Source organism: Oncorhynchus gorbuscha, linkage group LG05 (genome assembly GCF_021184085.1).
Source record: "Oncorhynchus gorbuscha isolate QuinsamMale2020 ecotype Even-year linkage group LG05, OgorEven_v1.0, whole genome shotgun sequence".
NCBI lineage: Eukaryota > Metazoa > Chordata > Actinopteri > Salmoniformes > Salmonidae > Oncorhynchus > Oncorhynchus gorbuscha.
This window is the reverse complement of record NC_060177.1, coordinates 2,805,085-2,827,584: the sequence shown is the minus strand read 5'-3', so window position 1 is coordinate 2,827,584 and position 22,500 is coordinate 2,805,085. Positions and strand designations below refer to the sequence as shown.

Below are 22,500 nucleotides of genomic sequence, written 5' to 3'. Positions count from 1 at the left end.
TTCTATTCCTTCTAGTTCTGTAGTATGACCTCGTTATAATGTCTTAGAATGACTAAATAACAGACCACTTCAGACTGTTGACAATTCTATACATTGAGAGAGAGAAAGACGACATATTAAGCCAGTGTTATAAGACATTATAAAGGCTCATACATGCTTATAACACGTTCTAACGCATTCTTTTTAACACAGGCTTTGTGTTTATCAACAGATACACTCATGTCACTTCAAGTAGCAGAGGACTAATGCTATATCAGCATGTCAAGTAGCAGAGGACTAATGTTATATCAGCATGTCAAGTAGCAGAGGACTGACTATTGTTATATCAGCGTGTCAAGTAGCAGAGGACTAATGTTATATCAGCATGTCAAGTAGCAGAGGACTAATGTTGTATCAGCATGTCAAGTAGCAGAGGACTAATGCTATATCAGCATGTCAAGTAGCAGAGGACTAATGTTATATCAGCATGTCAAGTAGCAGAGGACTAATGCTATAGCAGCATGTCAAGTAGCAGAGGACTAATGCTATAGCAGCATGTCAAGTAGCAGAGGACTGACTAATGCTATAGCAGCATGTCAAGTAGCAGAGGACTAATGCTATAGCAGTATGTCAAGTAGCAGAGGACTGACTAATGCTATAGCAGCATGTCAAGTAGCAGAGGACTAATGCTATAGCAGCATGTCAAGTAGCAGAGGACTGACTAATGCTATAGCAGCATGTCAAGTAGCAGAGGACTAATGCTGTATCAGCATGTCAAGTAGAAGAGGACTAATGCTATATCAGCATGTCAAGTATCAGAGGACTAATGCTATAGCAGCATGTCAAGTAGCAGAGGACTGTCTAATGCTATATCAGCATGTCAAGTAGAAGAGGACTGACTAATGCTATAGCAGCATGTCAAGTAGCAGAGGACTGACTAATGCTATAGCAGCATGTCAAGTAGCAGAGGACTAATGCTATAGCAGCATGTCAAGTAGCAGAGGACTAATGCTGTAGCAGCATGTCAAGTAGCAGAGGACTAATGTTATATCAGCATGTCAAGTAGCAGAGGACTAATGTTATAGCAGCATGTCAAGTAGCAGAGGACTAATGCTATATCAGCATGTCAAGTAGCAGAGGACTAATGCTATAGCAGCATGTCAAGTAGAAGAGGACTGACTAATGCTATAGCAGCATGTCAAGTAGCAGAGGACTAATGCTATATCAGCATGTCAAGTAGCAGAGGACTAATGCTATAGCAGCATGTCAAGTAGCAGAGGACTGACTAATGCTATAGCAGCATGTCAAGTAGCAGAGGACTAATGCTATATCAGCATGTCAAGTAGCAGAGGACTGACTAATGTTTGATTATTTTTTATTATGCTAACTAGATTTCTGCGGGGGCACGGACATCGACCTTAGGGGGGTAAGGTTAGGGGGGGGGGGTAAGGTTAGGGTTAGAGGTTAGGGGGGGTAAGGTTAGAGTTAGGGTTATGGGTTATGCTTATGGGTTACGGTTAGAGGTTAGGCTTATGGGTTACGGTTAGAGGTTAGGCTTATGGTTTACGGTTAGAGGTTAGGCTTATGGGTTATGGTTCGGTTTAGGGTTAGGTTTACGGTTAGAGGTTAGGGAAAATAGGATTTTGAATGGAAATCTATTTTAGGTCCCCACAAGGATAGTAAAACCGAAAGAGTGTGTGGTTCTGTAGTGTTGAAGGCCAGGGCTTTGTGTGTGTGTGGTCTCACCAGGTTCTGTAGTGTTGAAGGCCGGGTCTTTGTGTGTGTGTGGTCTCACCAGGTTCTGTAGTGTTGAAGGCCGGGGCTTTGTGTGTGTGTGGTCTCACCAGGTTCTGTAGTGTTGAAGGCCAGGGCTTTGTGTGTGTGTGGTCTCACCAGGTTCTGTAGTGTTGAAGGCTGGGGCTTTGTGTGTGTGTGGTCTCACCAGGTTCTGTAGTGTTGAAGGCCGGGGCTTTGTGTGTGTGTGGTTCTGTAGTGTTGAAGGCCAGGGCTTTGTGTGTGTGTGGTTCTGTAGTGTTGAAGGCCGGGGCTTTGTGTGTGTGTGGTCTCACCAGGTTCTGTAGTGTTGAAGGCCAGGGCTTTGTGTGTGTGTGGTTCTGTAGTGTTGAAGGCCAGGGCTTTGTGTGTGTGTGGTCTCACCAGGTTCTGTTGTGTTGAAGGCCAGGGCTTTGTGTGTGTGTGGTCTCACCAGGTTCTGTTGTGTTGAAGGCCGGGTCTCTGTTGCTGCTGGTCTCAGTGGAACGGTCGTTGATCACCTCCGCTGGCACTTTGTGGACTTTCTTCTTTCTCTTCTGCAAACACACAGGAGACAGGTCAGAGGTCAGAGACCAGGAAGCATCATTCAACCCACATGGTTCACATGAAGGTCAGAGACCAGGAAGCATCATTCAACACACATGAAGGTCAGAGACCAGGAAGCATCATTCAACCCACATGGTTCACATGAAGGTCAGAGACCAGGAAGCATCATTCAACACACATGGTTCACATGAAGGTCAGAGACCAGGAAGCATCATTCAACACACATGAATGAAGGATGTTTATGTTTATGTGTTCTCTCACACATTGTGTGTGTGTGTGTGTGTGTGTGTGTGTGTGTGTGTGTGTGTGTGTGTGTGTGTGTGTGTGTGTGTGTGTGTGTGTGTGTGTGTGTGTGTGTGTGTGTGTGTGTGTGTGTGTGTGTGTGTGTGTACCTGGATGTGTTTTCGTGGTGCAGCTCTGTGCTCAGTAGAGACGGTGTGTGTGTGTGTGTGTGTGTGTGTGTGTGTGTGTGTGTGTGTGTGTGTGTGTGTGTGTGTGTGTGTGTGTGTGTGTGTGTGTGTGTGTGTGTGTGTGTGTGTACCTGGATGTGTTTCCGTGGTGCAGCTCTGTGCTCAGTAGAGACGGTGGGTAACTGCTCCTCTTCAACCATCCTGCTGGATGAACTATGAACTCTGCCGTTGCCATAGTACCTGACCCGCAACACACAACACAGACAGGAAGTTACAGCACCCACTACAACAGTCACCTCTCACTGTGCCTTAGTTACAACACCCACTACAACAGTCACCTCTCACTGTGCCTTAGTTACAACACCCACTACAACAGTCACCTCTCACTGTGCCTTAGTTACAACACCCACTACAACAGTCACCTCTCACTGTGCCTTAGTTAAAACACCCACTACAACAGTCACCTCTCACTGTGCCTTAGTTAAAACACCCACTACAACAGTCACCTCTCACTGTGCATTAGTTAAAACACCCACTACAACAGTCACCTCTCACTGTGCCTTAGTTACAACACCCACTACAACAGTCACCTCTCACCTTAGTTACAACACCCACTACAACAGCTCACTCAACACATTCTGTTAGCGTAGCAGCAGTAGGAACACATTCTGTTAGCGTAGCAGCGGTAGGAACACAACACATTCTGTTAGCATAGCAGCGGTAGGAACACATTCTGTTAGCGTGGCAGCGGTAGGAACACATTCTGTTAGCGTAGCAGCGATAGGAACACATTCTGTTAGCGTAGCAGCGATAGGAACACATTCTGTTAGCGTAGCAGCGGTAGGAACACATTCTGTTAGCGTAGCAGCGGTAGGAACACATTCTGTTAGCGTAGCAGCGGTAGGAACACATTCTGTTAGCGTAGCAGCGGTAGGAACACATTCTGTTAGCGTAGCAGCGGTAGGAACACATTCTGTTAGCGTAGCAGCGGTAGGAACACATTCTGTTAGCGTAGCAGCGGTGGAAACACAACACATTCTGTTAGCGTAGCAGCGGTAGGAACACATTCTGTTAGCGTAGCAGCGGTAGGAACACATTCTGTTAGCGTAGCAGCGGTAGGAACACATTCTGTTAGCATAGCAGCGGTAGGAACACATTCTGTTAGCGTAGCAGCGGTAGGAACACATTCTGTTAGCATAGCAGCGGTAGGAACACATTCTAATATATGCCATTTAGCAGACGCTTTTATCCAAAGCGACTTACAGTCATGTGTGCATACATTCTACGTATGGGTGGTCCCGGGAATCGAACCCACTACCCTGGCGTTACAAGCACCATGCTCTACCAACTGAGCTACAGAAGGACCACATTCTGTTAGCGTAGCAGCGATAGGAACACATTCTGTTAGAATAGCAGCGGTAGGAACACATTCTGTTAGCGTAGCAGCGGTTGGAACACATTCTGTTAGAATAGCAGCGGTAGGAACACATTCTGTTAGCGTAGCAGCGGTAGGAACACATTCTGTTAGAATAGCAGCGGTAGGAACACATTCTGTTAGCGTGGCAGCGGTAGGAACACATTCTGTTAGCGTAGCAGCGGTAGGAACACATTCTGTTAGCGTGGCAGCGGTAGGAACACATTCTGTTAGCGTGGCAGCGGTAGGAACACATTCTGTTAGCGTAGCAGCGGTAGGAACACATTCTGTTAGCATAGCAGCGGTAGGAACACATTCTGTTAGCGTAGCAGCGGTAGGAACACATTCTGTTAGCATAGCAGCGGTAGGAACACAACACATTCTGTTAGCATAGCAGCGGTAGGAACACAACACATTCTGTTAGCATAGCAGCGGTAGGAACACAACACATTCTGTTAGCATAGAGATATTATGGAACTGTCAAACAACACTAATTGTATTAGTCACCATGACACATCACCCAAACCTCATAAAACCAGTTCTGTTGTCTGTCCCACTAGTGTCGGTCCAAACCTCATAAAACCAGTTCTGTTGTCTCTCCAAACCTCATAAAACCAGTTCTGTTGTCTCTCCAAACCTCATAAAACCAGTTCTGTTGTCTCTCCAAACCTCATAAAACCAGTTCTGTTGTCTCTCTCACTAGTGTCGGTCCAAACCTCATACAACCCGTTCTGTTGTCTGTCCAAACCTAATTTAACCAGTTCAGTCTAAAACTCATAAAACCAGTTCTGTTGTCTCTCTCACTAGTGTCGGTCCAAACCTCATAAAACCAGTTCTGTCCAAACCTCATAAAACCAGTTCAGTCCAAACCTCATAAAACCAGTTCTGTTGTCTCTCTCACTAGTGTCGGTCCAAACCTCATGAAACCAGTTCTGTTGTCTCTCTCACTAGTGTAGGTCCAAACCTCATTTAACCAGTTCAGTCCAAACCTCATAAAACCAGTTCTGTTGTCTCTCTCACTAGTGTCGGTCCAAACCTCATAAAACCAGTTCAGTCCAAACCTCATACAACCAGTTCTGTTGTCTCTCTCACTAGTGTCGGTCCAAACCTCATACAACCAGTTCTGTTGTCTCTCTCACTAGTGTCGGTCCAAACCTCATGAAACCAGTTCTGTTGTCTCTCTCACTAGTGTCGGTCCAAACCTCATGAAACCAGTTCTGTTGTCTCTCTCACTAGTGTCGGTCCAAACCTCATGAAACCAGTTCTGTTGTCTGTCCCACTAGTTCAGTACAACTGACATCATCCCGTGGGTTTGGACTAAAACAACAGTTTTCACAAGCCAGTTAAAAGGGGAACATCCCACTAAATAGCCATTAAAGTGTTTATTCTTTAACGAGGTTAACGGGCAGATTTACAGATACTCCTACTACTAAACAAACTAAAGGCTGTCCAAGGCACCGGAGGGACTGAGGCGTGTGGAAGAAACCCCCAGCAGCCAGTTAAAGGAGGACAGTACCATTCAGCACCGCCACTAGGGTTACCACATTCTGCTAACTTTCCCCAAATTCTCAGGTTTTCTAGAAAATCTCTGTCAGGAGTCCTCCACGCAGGAAAACCAGCAGGGGAATTATGGGAAAGTTAGTGGAATTTTGCAACTTTAACCACAAGAGAACAGAATAACAACTCACTCTAGCCCCCCCCGTGCTGCAGCCATGGTGGTAGGATCCTCCACCTCCATCTCAGGGTTGGTATAGCCCAGAGTCCCCGAGTAGCTTACATCCTGAGAGAGAGAAAGAGAGAGAGAGGTAGGGAGAATTAAAGAGAGAGAGAGAGAGAGAGAGAGAGAGAGAGAGAGAGAGAGAGAGAGAGAGAGAGAGAGAGAGAGAGAGAGAGAGAGAGAGAGAGAGAGAGAGAGAAGGGAGAGAGAGAGAGAGAGAGAGAGAGAGAAGGGAAAGGAGAGAGAGAGACAGAGAGAGAGAGAGAGAGAGAGAGAGAGAGAGAGAGAGAGAGAGAGAGAGAGAGAGAGAGAGAGAGAGAGAGAGAGAGAGAGAGAGAAAGAGAAAGAGAGGTAGGGAGAGTTACAGAGAAGGAGAGAGAGAGAGAGAGAGAGAGAGAGAGAGAGAGGTAGGGAGAGTTACAGAGAAGGAGAGAGAGGTAGGGAGAGTTACAGAGAAGGAGAGAGAGAGAGAGAGAGAGAGAGAGAGAGAGAGAGAGAGAGAGAGAGAGAGAGGGAGAGAGAGAGGTAGGGAGAGTTAAAGAGAAGGAGAGAGAGAAAGAAAGAGAAGTAGGGAGAAGGAGAGAGAGAAAGAGGTAGGGAGAGGTAGGGAGAGTTAAAGAGAAGGAGAGAGGGAGAGAGGTAGAGAGAGAGAGGGGTAGGGAGAAAGAGAGAAAGAGGTAGAGAGGTAGGGAGAAGAGAGATAGAAGGAGAGAGAGAGAGAGAGAGGTAGGGAGAAGAAGAGAGAGAGAAGGGTAGGGAGAAAGAGAGAGAGAAAGAGGCAGAGAGGTAGGGAGAAGGAGAGAGAGAGAGGGGTAGGGAGAAAGAGAGAGAGAAAGAGGTAGAGAGAGAGAGAGGTAGGGAGAAGGAGGGAGAGAGAGAGAGAGGTAGGGAGAAGGAGGGAGAGAGAGAGAGAGAGGGAGAGAGAGAGAGGGATTATGGAGTGAAATGGCTAAATGAGGGCATCACTGACTGGACAGAGTACAGGAGGAACTGAAGAGACCTGAGCCAGTCCAGATGGAACAGACAGACAGCACCCTGTAGTGATGGAGCAGACATACAGCAGACAGACAGACAGACAGACAGACAGACAGACAGACAGACAGACAGACAGACAGACAGACAGACAGACAGACAGACAGACAGACAGACAGACAGCACCCTGTAGTGATGGCACAGACAGACAGCACCCTGTAGTGATGGGACAGACAGACAGCACCCTGTAGTGATGGAACAGACAGACAGACAGCACCCTGTAGTGATGGAACAGACAGACAGACAGCACGATGTAGTGATGGAACAGACAGACAGACAGACAGACTTGTTCTGGTAACTACCAGTGTAGAACCAGAGTCTGGTCAGGGTACTAACTTGTTCTGGTAACTACCAGTGTAGAACCAGAGTCTGGTCAGGGTCCTAAATTGTTCTGGTAACTACCAGTGTAGAACCAGAGTCTGGTCAGGGTACTAACTTGTTCTGGTAACTACCAGTGTAGAACCAGAGTCTGGTCAGGGTCCTAAATTGTTCTGGTAACTACCAGTGTAGAACCAGAGTCTGGTCAGGGTACTAACTTGTTCTGGTAACTACCAGTGTAGAACCAGAGTCTGGTCAGGGTACTAACTTGTTCTGGTAACTACCAGTGTAGAACCAGAGTCTGGTCAGGGTACTAACTTGTTCTGGTAACTACCAGTGTAGAACCAGAGTCTGGTCAGGGTCCTAAATTGTTCTGGTAACTACCAGTGTAGAACCAGAGTCTGGTCAGGGTACTAACTTGTTCTGGTAACTACCAGTGTAGAACCAGAGTCTGGTCAGGGTACTAACTTGTTCTGGTAACTACCAGTGTAGAACCAGAGTCTGGTCAGGGTCCTAAATTGTTCTGGTAACTACCAGTGTAGAACCAGAGTCTGGTCAGGGTACTAACTTGTTCTGGTAACTACCAGTGTAGAACCAGAGTCTGGTCAGGGTACTAACTTGTTCTGGTAACTACCAGTGTAGAACCAGAGTCTGGTCAGGGTACTAACTTGTTCTGGTAACTACCAGTGTAGAACCAGAGTCTGGTCAGGGTACTAACTTGTTCTGGTAACTACCAGTGTAGAACCAGAGTCTGGTCAGGGTACTAACTTGTTCTGGTACCTACCAGTGTAGAACCAGAGTCTGGTCAGGGTACTAACTTGTTCTGGTAACTACCAGTGTAGAACCAGAGTCTGGTCAGGGTACTAACTTGTTCTGGTAACTACCAGTGTAGAACCAGAGTCTGGTCAGGGTACTAACTTGTTCTGGTAACTACCAGTGTAGAACCAGAGTCTGGCCAGGGTACTAACTTGTTCTGGTAACTACCAGTGTAGAACCAGAGTCTGGTCAGGGTACTAACTTGTTCTGGTAACTACCAGTGTAGAACCAGAGTCTGGTCAGGGTACTAACTTGTTCTGGTAACTACCAGTGTAGAACCAGAGTCTGGTCTGGGTACTAACTTGTTCTGGTAACTACCAGTGTAGAACCAGAGTCTGGTCAGGGTACTAACTTGTTCTGGTAACTACCAGTGTAGAACCAGAGTCTGGTCAGGATTAGTATTAGTAAGTGCTACTAGAAGGGAGTTGGTATCAGCTTGTGTTCAGCTTGTGTCAGGAACAGGGTCTGTCTGGCAGGGTGAGGTTTCAGTGAGGTGGTTAGAGTCTGGGTGAGGTGGTTGGAGTCTGGGTGAGGTTTCAGTGAGGTGGTTAGAGTCTGGGTGAGGTTTCAGTGAGGTGGTTAGAGTCTGGGTGAGGTGGTTGGAGTCTGGGTGAGGTTTCAGTGAGGTGGTTAGAGTCTGGGTGAGGTGGTTGGAGTCTGGGTGAGGTGAGGTTTCAGTGAGGTGGTTAGAGTCTGGGTGAGGTTTCAGTGAGGTGGTTAGAGTCTGGGTGAGGTTTCAGTGAGGTGGTTAGAGTCTGGGTGAGGTGAGGTTTCAGTGAGGTGGTTAGAGTCTGGTTGAGGTGAGGTTTCAGTGAGGTGGTTAGAGTCTGGGTGAGGTTTCAGTGAGGTTGTTAGAGTCTGGGTGAGGTTTCAGTGAGGTGGTTAGAGTCTGGGTGAGGTTTCAGTGAGGTGGTTAGAGTCTGGGTGAGGTGGTTGGAGTCCGGGTGAGGTTTCAGTGAGGTGGTTAGAGTCTGGGTGAGGTTTCAGTGAGGTGGTTAGAGTCTGGGTGAGGTTTCAGTGAGGTGGTTAGAGTCTGGGTGAGGTGAGGTTTCAGTGAGAGGGTTAGAGCCTGGGTGAGGTTTCAGTGAGGTGGTTGGAGTCTGGGTGAGGTGAGGTTTCAGTGAGGTGGTTAGAGTCTGGGTGAGGTTTCAGTGAGGTGGTTAGAGTCTGGGTGAGGTTTCAGTGAGGTGGTTGGAGTCTGGGTGAGGTTTCAGTGAGGTGGTTAGAGTCTGGGTGAGGTTTCAGTGAGGTGGTTAGAGTCTGGGTGAGGTTTCAGTGAGGTGGTTAGTCTGGGTGAGGTTTCAGTGAGATGGTTAGAGTCTGGGTGAGGTTTCAGTGAGATGGTTGGAGTCTGGGTGAGGTGAGGTTTCAGTGAGGTGGTTAGAGTCTGGGTGAGATTTCAGTGAGGTGGTTAGAGTCTGTGTGAGGTTTCAGTGATGTAGTTAGAGTCTGGGTGAAGTTTCACTGAGCCTCAGGGCTCAGCTTGGGATTGGTCATGAGGAATCCTTGTGGTTTTGTCAGCCGGCTGTGAGTTATAGGAGAGCACTGTGTTTTATAAGGTGGGTTATAGTTTGGTTAGACAGAGAGCCTGTGTCCCAAATGGCACACTATTCCCTATATAGTGGTACTACTATAGACCAGAGCCCTATTCCCTATATAGTGGTACTACTATAGACCAGAGCCCTATTCCCTATATAGTGGTACTACTATAGACCAGAGCCCTATTCCCTATATAGTGGTACTACTATAGACCAGAGCCCTATTCCCTATATAGTGGTACTACTATAGACCAGAGCCCTATTCCTATATAGTGGTACTACTATAGACCAGAGCCCTATTCCCTATATAGTGGTACTACTATAGACCAGAGCCTATTCCTATATAGTACACTACTATAGACCAGAACCCTATTCCTATATAGTGGTACTACTATAGACCAGATCCCTATTCCTATATAGTGGTACTACTATAGACCAGAGCCCTATTCCCTATATAGTGGTACTACTATAGACCAGAGCCCTATTCCCTATATAGTGGTACTACTATAGACCAGAGCCCTATTCCCTATATAGTGGTACTACTATAGACCAGAGCCCTATTCCCTATATAGTGATACTACTATAGACCAGAGCCCTATTCCCTATATAGTGGTACTACTATAGACCCAGAGCCCTATTCCCTATATAGTGGTACTACTATAGACCAGAGCCCTATTCCCTATATAGTGGTACTACTATAGACCAGAGCCCTATTCCCTATATAGTGGTACTACTATAGACCAGAGCCCTATTCCCTATATAGTGGTACTACTATAGACCAGAACCCTATTCCTATATAGTGGTACTACTATAGACCAGAGCCCTATTCCCTATATAGTGGTACTACTATAGACCAGAGCCCTATTCCCTATATAGTGGTACTACTATAGACCAGAGCCCTATTCCCTATGTAGTGGTACTACTATAGACCAGAGCCCTATATAGTGGTACTACTACTATAGACCAGAGCCCTATTCCCTATATAGTGGTACTACTATAGACCAGAGCCCTATTCCCTATATAGTGGTACTACTGTAGACCAGAGCCCTATTCCCTATATAGTGGTACTACTGTAGACCAGAGCCCTATTCCCTATATAGTGGTACTACTATAGACCAGAGCCCTAATCCCTATATAGTGGTACTACTATAGACCAGAGCCCTATTCCCTATATAGTGGTACTACTATAGACCAGAGCCCTATTCCCTATATAGTGGTACTACTATAGACCAGAGCCCTATTCCTATATAGTGGTACTACTATAGACCAGAGCCCTATTCCCTATACAGTGGTACTACTATAGACCAGAGCCCTATTCCCTATATAGTGGTACTACTATAGACCAGAGCCCTATTCCCTATATAGTGGTACTACTATAGACCAGAGCCCTATTCCTATATAGTGGTACTACTATAGACCAGAGCCCTATTCCTATATAGTGGTACTACTATAGACCAGAGCCCTATTCCCTATATAGTGGTACTACTATAGACCAGGGCCCTATTCCCTATATAGTGGTACTACTATAGACCAGAGCCCTATTCCCTATATAGTGGTACTACTATAGACCAGAGCCCTATTCCTATATAGTGGTACTACTATAGACCAGAGCCCTATTCCCTATATAGCGGTACTACTATAGACCAGAGCCCTATTCCCTATATAGTGGTACTACTATAGACCAGAGCCCTATATAGTGGTACTACTATAGACCAGAGCCCTATTCCTATATAGTGGTACTACTATAGACCAGAGCCCTATTCCCTATATAGTGGTACTACTATAGACCAGAGCCCTATTCCTATATAGTGGTACTACTATAGACCAGAGCCCTATTCCTATATAGTGGTACTACTATAGACCAGAGCCCTATTCCCTATATAGTGTTACTACTATAGACCAGAGCCCTATTCCTATATAGTGGTACTACTATAGACCAGAGCCCTATTCCCTATATAGTGGTACTACTATAGACCAGAACCCTATTCCCTATATAGTGGTACTACTATAGACCAGAGCCCTATTCCCTATATAGTGGTACTACTATAGACCAGAGCCCTATTCCTATATAGTACACTACTATAGACCAGAGCCCTATTCCCTATATAGTACACTACTATAGACCAGAGCCCTATTCCCTATATAGTGGTACTACTATAGACCAGAGCCCTATTCCCTATATAGTGGTACTACTATAGACCAGAGCCCTATTCCTATATAGTGGTACTACTATAGACCAGAGCCCTATTCCTATATAGTGGTACTACTATAGACCAGAGCCCTATTCCCTATATAGTGGTACTACTATAGACCAGAGCCCTATTCCCTATATAGTGGTACTACTATAGACCAGAGCCTTATTCCCTATATAGTGGTACTACTATAGACCAGAGCCCTATTCCCTATATAGTGGTACTACTTTCAACCAGAGCCCTATTCCCTATATAGTGGTACTACTTTCAACCAGAGCCTTATTCCCTATATAGTGGTACTACTATAGACCAGAGCCCTATTCCCTATATAGTGCACTACTATAGACCAGAGCCCTATTCCCTATATAGTGGCACTACTATAGATCAGAGCCCTATTCCCTATATAGTGCACTACTATAGACCAGAGCCCTATTCCCTATATAGTGGTACTACTATAGACCAGAGCCCTATTCCCTATATAGTGGTACTACTATAGACCAGAGCCCTATTCCCTATATAGTGGTACTACTATAGACCAGAGTCCTATTCCCTATATAGTGGTACTACTATAGACCAGAGTCCTATTCCCTATATAGTGGTACTACTATAGACCAGAGTCCTATTCCCTATATAGTGGTACTACTATAGACCAGAGCCCTATTCCCTATATAGTGGTACTACTATAGACCAGAGCCCTTTTCCCTATATAGTGGTACTACTATAGACCAGAGTCCTATTCCCTATATAGTGGTACTACTTTCAACCAGAGCCTTATTCCCTATATAGTGGTACTACTATAGACCAGAGCCCTATTCCCTATATAGTGGTACTACTTTCAACCAGAACCTTATTCCCTATATAGTGGTACTACTATAGACCAGAGCCCTATTCCCTATATAGTGGTACTACTATAGACCAGAGCCCTATTCCCTATATAGTGGTACTACTTTCAACCAGAGCCTTATTCCCTATATAGTGCACTACTTTCAACCAGAGCCTTATTCCCTATATAGTGCACTACTTTCAACCAGAGCCTTATTCCCTATATAGTGCATTACTTTCAACCAGAGCCTTATTCCCTATATAGTGCACTACTTTCAACCAGAGCCTTATTCCCTATATAGTGCACTACTTTCAACCAGAGCCCATGTGGACTGGACCGGGGCCAGAGCTGTGGTTTGACGGGACTACCGTGTGTGTGTGTGTGTGTGTGTGTGCGCGCGTGCGTTGCACGACGGGTTTCTTTGTGAGTGTGCCAGGTGCAGCTGGTGGGTCGATGTCCGTCCCGTCAGCTGCTGGGTTTTGGTCACAGCCAGACAACCCAGGCCAAGCCTAACAGAGCGTCACCATGGTTACCCAAACCCAGCATGCAGCCCAGACTGAGAGAGCAGCCAACGATCACAGGGCAGGGAGGTGTGTGTGTGTGTGTGTGTGTGTGTGTGTGTGTGTGTGTGTGAAGTCAGAGTCAGTAAATATACAGTGCCATGCGAAAGTATTCGGCCCCCTTGAACTTTGCGACCTTTTGCCACATTTCAGGCTTCAAACATAAAGATATAAAACTGTATTTTTTTGTGAAGAATCAACAACAAGTGGGACACAATCATGAAGTGGAACGACATTTATTGGATATTTCAAACTTTTTTAACAAATCAAAAACTGAAAAATTGGGCGTGCAAAATTATTCAAAAGGTCGCAAAGTTCAAGGGGGCAGAAACCTTTCGCAAGGCACTGTATCAGGACAGGTGTGTCTGTGTGAAGTCAGGGTCAGTACTATATCAGGACAGGTGTGTCTGTGTGAAGTCAGAGTCAATATTATATCAGGACAGGTGTGTCTGTGTGAAGTCAGGGTCAGTAATTATATCAGGACAGGTGTAAAGTCAGGGTCAGTAACTATATCAGGACAGGTGTGTCTGTGTGAAGTCAGGGTCAGTACTATATCAGGACAGGTGTGTCTGTGTGAAGTCAGGGTCAGTATTATATCAGGACAGGTGTAAAGTCCGAGTCAGTAACTATCAGGACAGGTGTGAAGTCAGGGTCAGTAATTATATCAGGACAGGTGTGAAGTCAGGGTCAGTAACTATCAGGACAGGTGTGTCTGTGTGAAGTCAGGGTCAGTAACTATATCAGGACAGGTGTGTCTGTGTGAAGTCAGGGTCAGTAACTATATCAGGACAGGTGTGAAGTCAGGGTCAGTAATTATATCAGGACAGGTGTGAAGTCAGGGTCAGTAACTATCAGGACAGGTGTGTCTGTGTGAAGTCAGGGTCAGTAACTATATCAGGACAGGTGTGTCTGTGTGAAGTCAGGGTCAGTAACTATATCAGGACAGGTGTGAAGTCAGGGTCAGTAATTATATCAGGACAGGTGTGTCTGTGTGAAGTCAGGGTCAGTATTATATCAGGACAGGTGTAAAGTCAGAGTCAGTAACTATATCAGGACAGGTGTGAAGTCAGAGTCAATATTATATCAGGACAGGTGTAAAGTCAGAGTCAGTAACTATATCAGGACAGGTGTGAAGTCAGAGTCAATATTATATCAGGACAGGTGTAAAGTCAGAGTCAGTAACTATATCAGGACAGGTGTGAAGTCAGAGTCAATATTATATCAGGACAGGTGTAAAGTCAGAGTCAGTAACTATATCAGGACAGGTGTGAAGTCAGGGTCAGTAATTATATCAGGACAGGTGTGTCTGTGTGAAGTCAGGGTCAGTAACTATATCAGGACAGGTGTGTCTGTGTGAAGTCAGGGTCAGTAACTATATCAGGACAGGTGTGTCTGTGTGAAGTCAGGGTCAGTAACTATCAGGACAGGTGTGTCTGTGTAAAGTCAGGGTCATTAATTATATCAGGACAGGTGTGTCTGTGTGAAGTTAGGGTCAGTAACTATATCAGGACAGGTGTGAAGTCAGGGTCAGTAATTATATCAGGACAGGTGTGTCTGTGTGAAGTCAGGGTCAGTAACTATATCAGGACAGGTGTGAAGTCAGGGTCAGTAATTATATCAGGACAGGTGTGTCTGTGTGAAGTCAGGGTCAGTAACTATATCAGGACAGGTGTGAAGTCAGGGTCAGTAATTATATCAGGACAGGTATGAAGTCAGGGTCAGTAACTATCAGGACAGGTGTGAAGTCAGGATCTGTTCTGCCCACGAGGCGTCAGAGAGTTCAGAGGCATTATGTTCATCTCCAAATGGCACCTTATTCCCTACGTCGTGCACTAGTTCTGACCTAGAGCCCTATGAGTAGTGCACTAGTTATGACCTAGAGCCCTATGAGTCGTGCACTAGTTCTGACCTAGAGCCCTATGAGTAGTGCACTATATAAAGGAATACGGGTGCCATTGGGGACTACTCTATGTTTGAATGGACGTGATCATTAGTAACTGATGTCACTATGATACGCAGCATGTTTACTAAACACACCAAGGGCACTGGGCGAGAGGAGATGATGACATAACCACATGAATGCAGCGCCTGTGTGTTTGAGAGAAAGAGAGAGAGAGAGGGAGAGAGAGAGAGAGAGAGAGAGAGAGAGAGAGAGAGAGAGAGAGACAGACAGAGAGCGAGACAGAGAGAGAGAGAGAAGGAGACACAGAGACAGACAGAGAGGAGACACAGAGAGAGAAGGAGAGAGAGAGAGAGAGAGAGAGAGAGAAGAGAGAGAGAGAGAGAGAGAGAGAGAGAGAGAGAGAGAGAGAGAGAGAGAACAGACAGTTAGTCTGGTCTGAGGTAGAACAGACAGTTAGTGAGTCTGGTCTGAGGCAGAACAAACAGTTAGTGAGTCTGGTCTGAGGCAGAACAAACAGTTAGAGACATGGTTTAGTGCATATAAATGACCCCTCCCATTTCCCTGGACCAGCATACCTTGATGAGGTAGAACAGACAGTTAGAGACATGGTTTAGTGCATATAAATGACCCCTCCCATTTCCCTGGACCAGCGTACCTTGATGAGGTAGAACAGACAGAGACATGGTTTAGTGCATATAAATGGCCCCTCCCATTTCCCTGGACCAGCGTACCTTGATGAGGTAGAACAGACAGTTAGAGACATGGTTTAGTGCATATAAATGACCCCTCCCATTTCCCTGGACCAGCGTACCTTGATGAGGTAGAACAGACAGAGACATGGTTTAGTGCATATAAATGACCCCTCCCATTTCCCTGGGTCAGCGTACCTTGATGAGGTAGAAGAGACAGTTAGAGACATGGTTTAGTGCATATAAATGGCCCCTCCCATTTCCCTGGACCAGCGTACCTTGATGAGGTAGAACAGACAGTTAGAGACATGGTTTAGTGCATATAAATGGCCCCTCCCATTTCCCTGGACCAGCGTACCTTGATGAGGTAGGATGGAAGGAAAGAGACATTGTTTAGTGCATATAAATGGCCCCTCCCATTTCCCTGGACCAGCGTACCTTGATGAGGTAGAACAGACAGTTAGAGACATGGTTTAGTGCATATAAATGGCCCCTCCCATTTCCCTGGACCAGCGTACCTTGATGAGGTAGGATGGAAGGAAAGAGACATTGTTTAGTGCATATAAATGGCCCCTCCCATTTCCCTGGACCAGCGTACCTTGATGAGGTAGAACAGACAGTTAGAGACATGGTTTAGTGCATATAAATGGCCCCTCCCATTTCCCTGGACCAGCGTACCTTGATGAGGTAGAACAGACAGTTAGAGACATGGTTTAGTGCATATAAATGGCCCCTCCCATTTCCCTGGGTCAGCGTACCTTGATGAGGTAGAACAGACAGTTAGAGACATGGTTTAGTGCATATAAATGGCCCCTCCCATTTCCCTGGGTCAGCGTACCTTGATGAGGTAGAACAGATAGTTAGAGACATGGTTTAGTGCATATAAATGGCCCCTCCCATTTCCCTGGACCAGCGTACCTTGATGAGGTAGAACAGACAGAGACATGGTTTAGTGCATATAAATGGCCCCTCCCATTTCCCTGGACCAGCGTACCTTGATGAGGTAGAACAGACAGTTAGTCTGGTCTGAGGTAGAACAGACAGTTAGTGAGTCTGGTCTGAGGTAGAACAGACAGTTAGAGACATGGTTTAGTGCATATAAATGGCCCCTCCCATTTCCCTGGACCAGCGTACCTTGATGAGGTAGAACAGACAGTTAGAGACATGGTTTAGTGCATATAAATGGCCCCTCCCATTTCCCTGGACCAGCGTACCTTGATGAGGTAGAACAGACAGTTAGAGACATGGTTTAGTGCATATAAATGGCCCCTCCCATTTCCCTGGACCAGCGTACCTTGATGAGGTAGGATGGTAGGAAAGAGACATGGTTTAGTGCATATAAATGGCCCCTCCCATTTCCCTGGACCAGCGTACCTTGATGAGGTAGGATGGTAGGAAAGAGACATGGTTTAGTGCATATAAATGGCCCCTCCCATTTCACTAGGACCGGCGTACCTTGATGAGGGTGGATTTAGGAGGCGCTGCTTGGGTCCCCTGTACTCCTTTACTGATGTCTCTGGGCTCCTGGCGATGCCTCTGTCTGACGATGTACTCATAGGTATTCAGACGGTTCCACACTGTAAACGGAGAGAGGAGGGTTAGCACACACACACACACACACACACACACACACACACACACACACACACACACACACACACACACACACACACACACACACACACACACACACACACACACACACACACACACACACACCTGAATCTCATTAAATCTTGCATCAAGGTCCATTAACTAGATTCAGCTACAAGATGTTTTCTCTTTTCTTGTGTGGACGGTCGGAGGGCCAGAACATAAGACCAATTCATTTGTAGATTACAAATGGACGCAAAAATCCCAAACAGATTTTATATTTAATAAAAACATAATAATTTCAAATGTTGATTACATTGATAAAGAATCACATCTTTCTGTTTATGAGTGGAATTACTTGGGAACAGTTTTACTAAATTAAAATCATTTTGAGGTGAATTATTTATTATTATTATTATTATTTATTCATCTTTTATGTCCAAAAACTGATTATTATTATTATTATTATTTATGTCCAAATTTTTTAAATTATTTTTTGTCTCAGAAAAACTTTGCGGGCCAAATAAAATTGTCCGTGAGCTGAATTTTCTGCCAGTTGACGATCTCAGCCTTCCATCATCAACGTAAGGAAGCTGCCTTGCTCTCTCTATGGACACAGTAGCAGGCTACAACACAGTGGACAGACACCCCTCATACGCCCCCTTGTGGTAACTCTCTACATTACAGGCCTGCTCTTATTTATTATAATGTAAAAGACTAAACTGATCAGAGATCAGCACTCCTACAATGAAAGGCTTTGCTCCCATACACCGTGGAGGACTAGAGTAACTCCCTATGGCCCCTTCCTCCCGATGGCCCCTCCCTCCCGATGGCCCCTCCCTCCCGATGGCCCCTCCCTCCCTATGGCCCCTCCCTCCCTATGGCCCCTCCCTCCCTATGGCCCCTCCCTCCAGCTATGGCCCCTCCCTCCAGCTATGGCCCCTCCCTCCAGCTATGGCCCCTCCCTCCCTATGGCCCCTCCCTCCCTATGACGCCTCCCTCCCTATGGCCCCTCCCTCCAGCTATGGCCCCTCCCTCCCTATGGCCCCTCCCTCCCTATGGCCCCTCCCTCCAGCTATGGCCCCTAGCTCCCTACAGTTTAAACGGTGTTGTACTGTGACGGGGCCATTTAGTTCATTGTCATCGTGTGGAACAGGAGGCCCCAGGGACACAGTATATTTACACTGAGTGGATAAAACATTATGAACACTTGCTCTTTCCGTGACATAGTCTGACCAGGTGAATCCAGGTGAAAGCTATGATCCCTTATTGATGTCACCTGTTAAATCCACTTCGATCAGTGTAGATGAAGAAGTAGAAGGGGAGGGGTCAGGTTAAAGATGAAGGGGAGGAGTCAGGTTAAAGATGAAGGGGAGGAGTCAGGTTAAAGATGAAGGGGAGGAGTCAGGTTAAAGATGAAGGGGAGGAGTCAGGTTAAAGATGAAGGGGAGGAGTCAGGTTAAAGATGAAGGGGAGGAGTCAGGTTAAAGATGAAGGGGAGGAGTCAGGTTAAAGATGAAGGGGAGGAGTCAGGTTAAAGATGAAGGGAGGAGTCAGGTTAAAGATGAAGGGGAGGAGTCAGGTTAAAGATGAAGGGGAGGAGTCAGGTTAAAGATGAAGGGGAGGAGTCAGGTTAAAGATGAAGGGGAGGAGTCAGGTTAAAGATGAAGGGGAGGAGTCAGGTTAAAGGTGAAGGGGAGGAGTCAGGTTAAAGATGAAGGGGAGGAGTCAGGTTAAAGATGAAGGGGAGGAGTCAGGTTAAAGATGAAGGGGAGGAGTCAGGTTAAAGATGAAGGGGAGGAGTCAGGTTAAAGATGAAGGGGAGGAGTCAGGTTAAAGATGAAGGGGAGGAGTCAGGTTAAAGATGAAGGGGAGGAGTCAGGTTAAAGATGAATGGGAGGAGTCAGGTTAAAGAAGGATTTTTAAGCCTTGAGACAATTGAGACATGGATGGTGTATGTGGGCCATTCAGAGGGTGAATGGGAAAGACAAAATATAGAAGTGCTTTTGAACAGGGTATGGTAGTTGGTGCCAGGCGCACCGGTTTGAGTGTAAAGAGCTGCAACGCTGCTGGGTTTTTCACGCTCAACAGTTTCCTGTGTGTTTCAAGAATGATCCACCACCCAGAGGACATCCAGTGTTCTGGTGTCCAAGGTAACCAGAGCAGGCAAATCCTATTTGACATGCACACACACACACACACACACACACACACACACACACACACACACACACACACACACACACACACACACACACACACACACACACACACACACACACACACACACACACACACTGCAGAGCCTCCACCTATTTGGCCTTCTATCCTACCAAGTCCATGCTGGGACTAACATACTGGTCTACATTCGTGCGTGCGTGCGTGCGTGCGTGCGTGCGTGCGTGCGTGTGAGAGAGATAATACAGGCCAGTGTTGTACCATGATGTGATTACTTAGTAGCGGGATGCTTTCTAAGCCCATGTTTTGATGTTAACAGTGAGCTGTTGCTATGGAGCTAGTTGTATTATTCACTGGGGCTAATGGTGCTGTTGCTATGGAGCTGGTTGTATTCACTGGGGCTAACGCTGCTGTTGCTATGGAGCTGGTTGTATTCACTGGGGCTAACGCTGCTGTTGCTATGGAGCTGGTTGTATTCACTGCTGTTGCTATGGAGCTTGTTGTATTCACTGGGGCTAATGGTGCTGTTGCTATGGAGCTTGTTGTATTCACTGGGGCTAATGGTGCTGTTGCTATGGAGCTTGTTGTATTCACTGGGGCTAACGCTGCTGTTGCTATGGAGCTAGTTGTATTATTCACTGGGGCTAACGCTGCTGTTGCTATGGAGCTTGTTGTATTCACTGGGGCTAACGCTGCTGTTGCTATGGAGCTAGTTGTATTATTCACTGGGGCTAATGCTGCTGTTGCTATGGAGCTGGTTGCATTCACTGGGGCTAACGCTGCTGTTGCTATGGAGCTGGTTGTATTCACTGGGGCTAATGGTGCTGTTGCTATGGAGCTTGTTGTATTCACTGGGGCTAATGGTGCTGTTGCTATGGAGCTTGTTGTATTCACTGGGGCTAATGGTGCTGTTGCTATGGAGCGTGTTGTATTCACTGAGGCTAACGCTGCTGTTGCTATGGAGCTAGTTGTATTATTCACTGGGGCTAATGCTGCTGTTGCTATGGAACTGGTTGTATTCACTGGGGCTAACGCTGCTGTTGCTATGGAGCTAGTTGTATTATTCACTGGGGCTAATGCTGCTGTTGCTATGGAGCTGGTTGCATTCACTGGGGCTAACGCTGCTGTTGCTATGGAGCTGGTTGTATTCACTGGGGCTAATGGTGCTGTTGCTATGGAGCTGGTTGTATTCACTGGGGCTAATGGTGCTGTTGCTATGGAGCTTGTTGTATTCACTGGGGCTAATGGTGCTGTTGCTATGGAGCTGGTTGTATTCACTGGGGCTAGTGGTGCTGTTGCTATGGAGCTGGTTGTATTCACTGGGGCTAATGGTGCTGTTGCTATGGAGCTGGTTGTATTCACTGGAGCTAATGGTGCTGTTGCTATGGAGCTTGTTGCATTCACTGGGGCTAATGCTGCTGTTGCTATGGAACTGGTTGTATTCACAGGGGGTAATGCTGCTGTTGCTATGGAGCTGGTTGTATTCACTGGGGCTAATGCTGCTGTTGCTATGGAGCTGGTTGTATTCACTGGGGCTAATGCTGCTGTTGCTATGGAGCTGGTTGTATTCACTGGGGCTAATGGTGCTGTTGCTATGGAGCTGGTTGTATTCACTGGGGCTAATGGTGCTGTTGCTATGGAGCTGGTTGTATTATTCACTGGGGATAATGGTGCTGTTGCTATGGAGCTGGTTGTATTCACTGGGGCTAGTGGTGCTGTTGCTATGGAGCTTGTTGCATTCACTGGGGCTAATGGTGCTGTTGCTATGGAGCTGGTTGTATTCACTGGGGCTAATGGTGCTGTTGCTATGGAGCTGGTTGTATTCACTGGGGCTAATGGTGCTGTTGCTATGGAGCTGGTTGTATTCACTGTGGCTAATGGTGCTGTTGCTATGGAGCTGGTTGTATTCACTGGGGCTAATGGTGCTGTTGCTATGGAGCTGGTTGTATTCACTGGGGCTAATGGTGCTGTTGCTATGGAGCTGGTTGTATTCACTGGGGCTAGTGGTGCTGTTGCTATGGAGCTGGTTGTATTCACTGGGGCTAATGGTGCTGTTGCTATGGAGCTGGTTGTATTCACTGGTGCTAATGGTGCTGTTGCTATGGAGCTTGTTGCATTCACTGGGGCTAATGGTGCTGTTGCTATGGAGCTTGTTGCATTCACTGGGGCTAATGGTGCTGTTGCTATGGAGCTGGTTGTATTCACTGGGGCTAATGGTGCTGTTGCTATGGAGCTGGTTGTATTCACAGGGGGTAATGCTGCTGTTGCTATGGAGCTGGTTGTATTCACTGGGGCTAATGCTGCTGTTGCTATGGAGCTGGTTGTATTCACTGGGGCTAATGCTGCTGTTGCTATGGAGCTGGTTGTATTCACTGGGGCTAATGGTGCTGTTGCTATGGAGACACAGATCAGAATAGAAGTCTAGTCATTTTCAGGGATGAATATTTCCCCACAGCATTGACTCTGTACAGTACACACTAAGAGAGGTAAATATGGTTATTTTACCTTTATTTAACTAGGCAAGTCAGTTAAGAACTAATTCTTATTTTCAATGACGGCCTTTCGGGGAACAGTGGGTTAAACTGCCTGTTCAGGGGCAGAATGACAGATTTGTACCATTTCAGCTCAGGGATTCGATCCAACAACCTTTCAGTTACTAGTCCAACGCTTTAACCACTAGTCTACCTGCCGCCCCTCCACTCTAACCACTAGTCTACCCTGCCGTCCCTCCACTCTAACCACTAGTCTACCTGCCGCCCCTCCACTCTAACCACTAGTCTACCCTGCCACCCCTCCACTCTAACCACTAGTCTACCCTAGTCTACCCCCTCCCCTCCACTCTAACCACTAGTCTACCTGCCGCCCCTCCACTCTAACCACTAGTCTACCTGCCGCCCCTCCACTCTAACCACTAGTCTACCTGCATTAGATATGAACCCTTAGTTGGTAGGTAAACATTAGATATAAACCCTTAGTTGGTAGGTAAACATTAGATATAAACCCTTAGTTGGTAGGTAAA

At 46.4% G+C, this 22,500-nt stretch overlaps 1 protein-coding gene across 1 annotated transcript in view; it reads right to left on the bottom strand.

The window, feature by feature from the left end:
* Positions 1–22,500, bottom strand: part of LOC124035452 (palmitoyltransferase ZDHHC1-like) — a 92,410-nt gene that overhangs the window by 1,637 nt on the left and 68,273 nt on the right. The window contains 4 exon segments of the mRNA XM_046348902.1: positions 2,186–2,288; positions 2,840–2,948; positions 5,811–5,902; positions 18,514–18,516. Of these exon segments, the coding sequence (XP_046204858.1) occupies positions 2,186–2,288; positions 2,840–2,948; positions 5,811–5,902; positions 18,514–18,516 (307 nt within the window).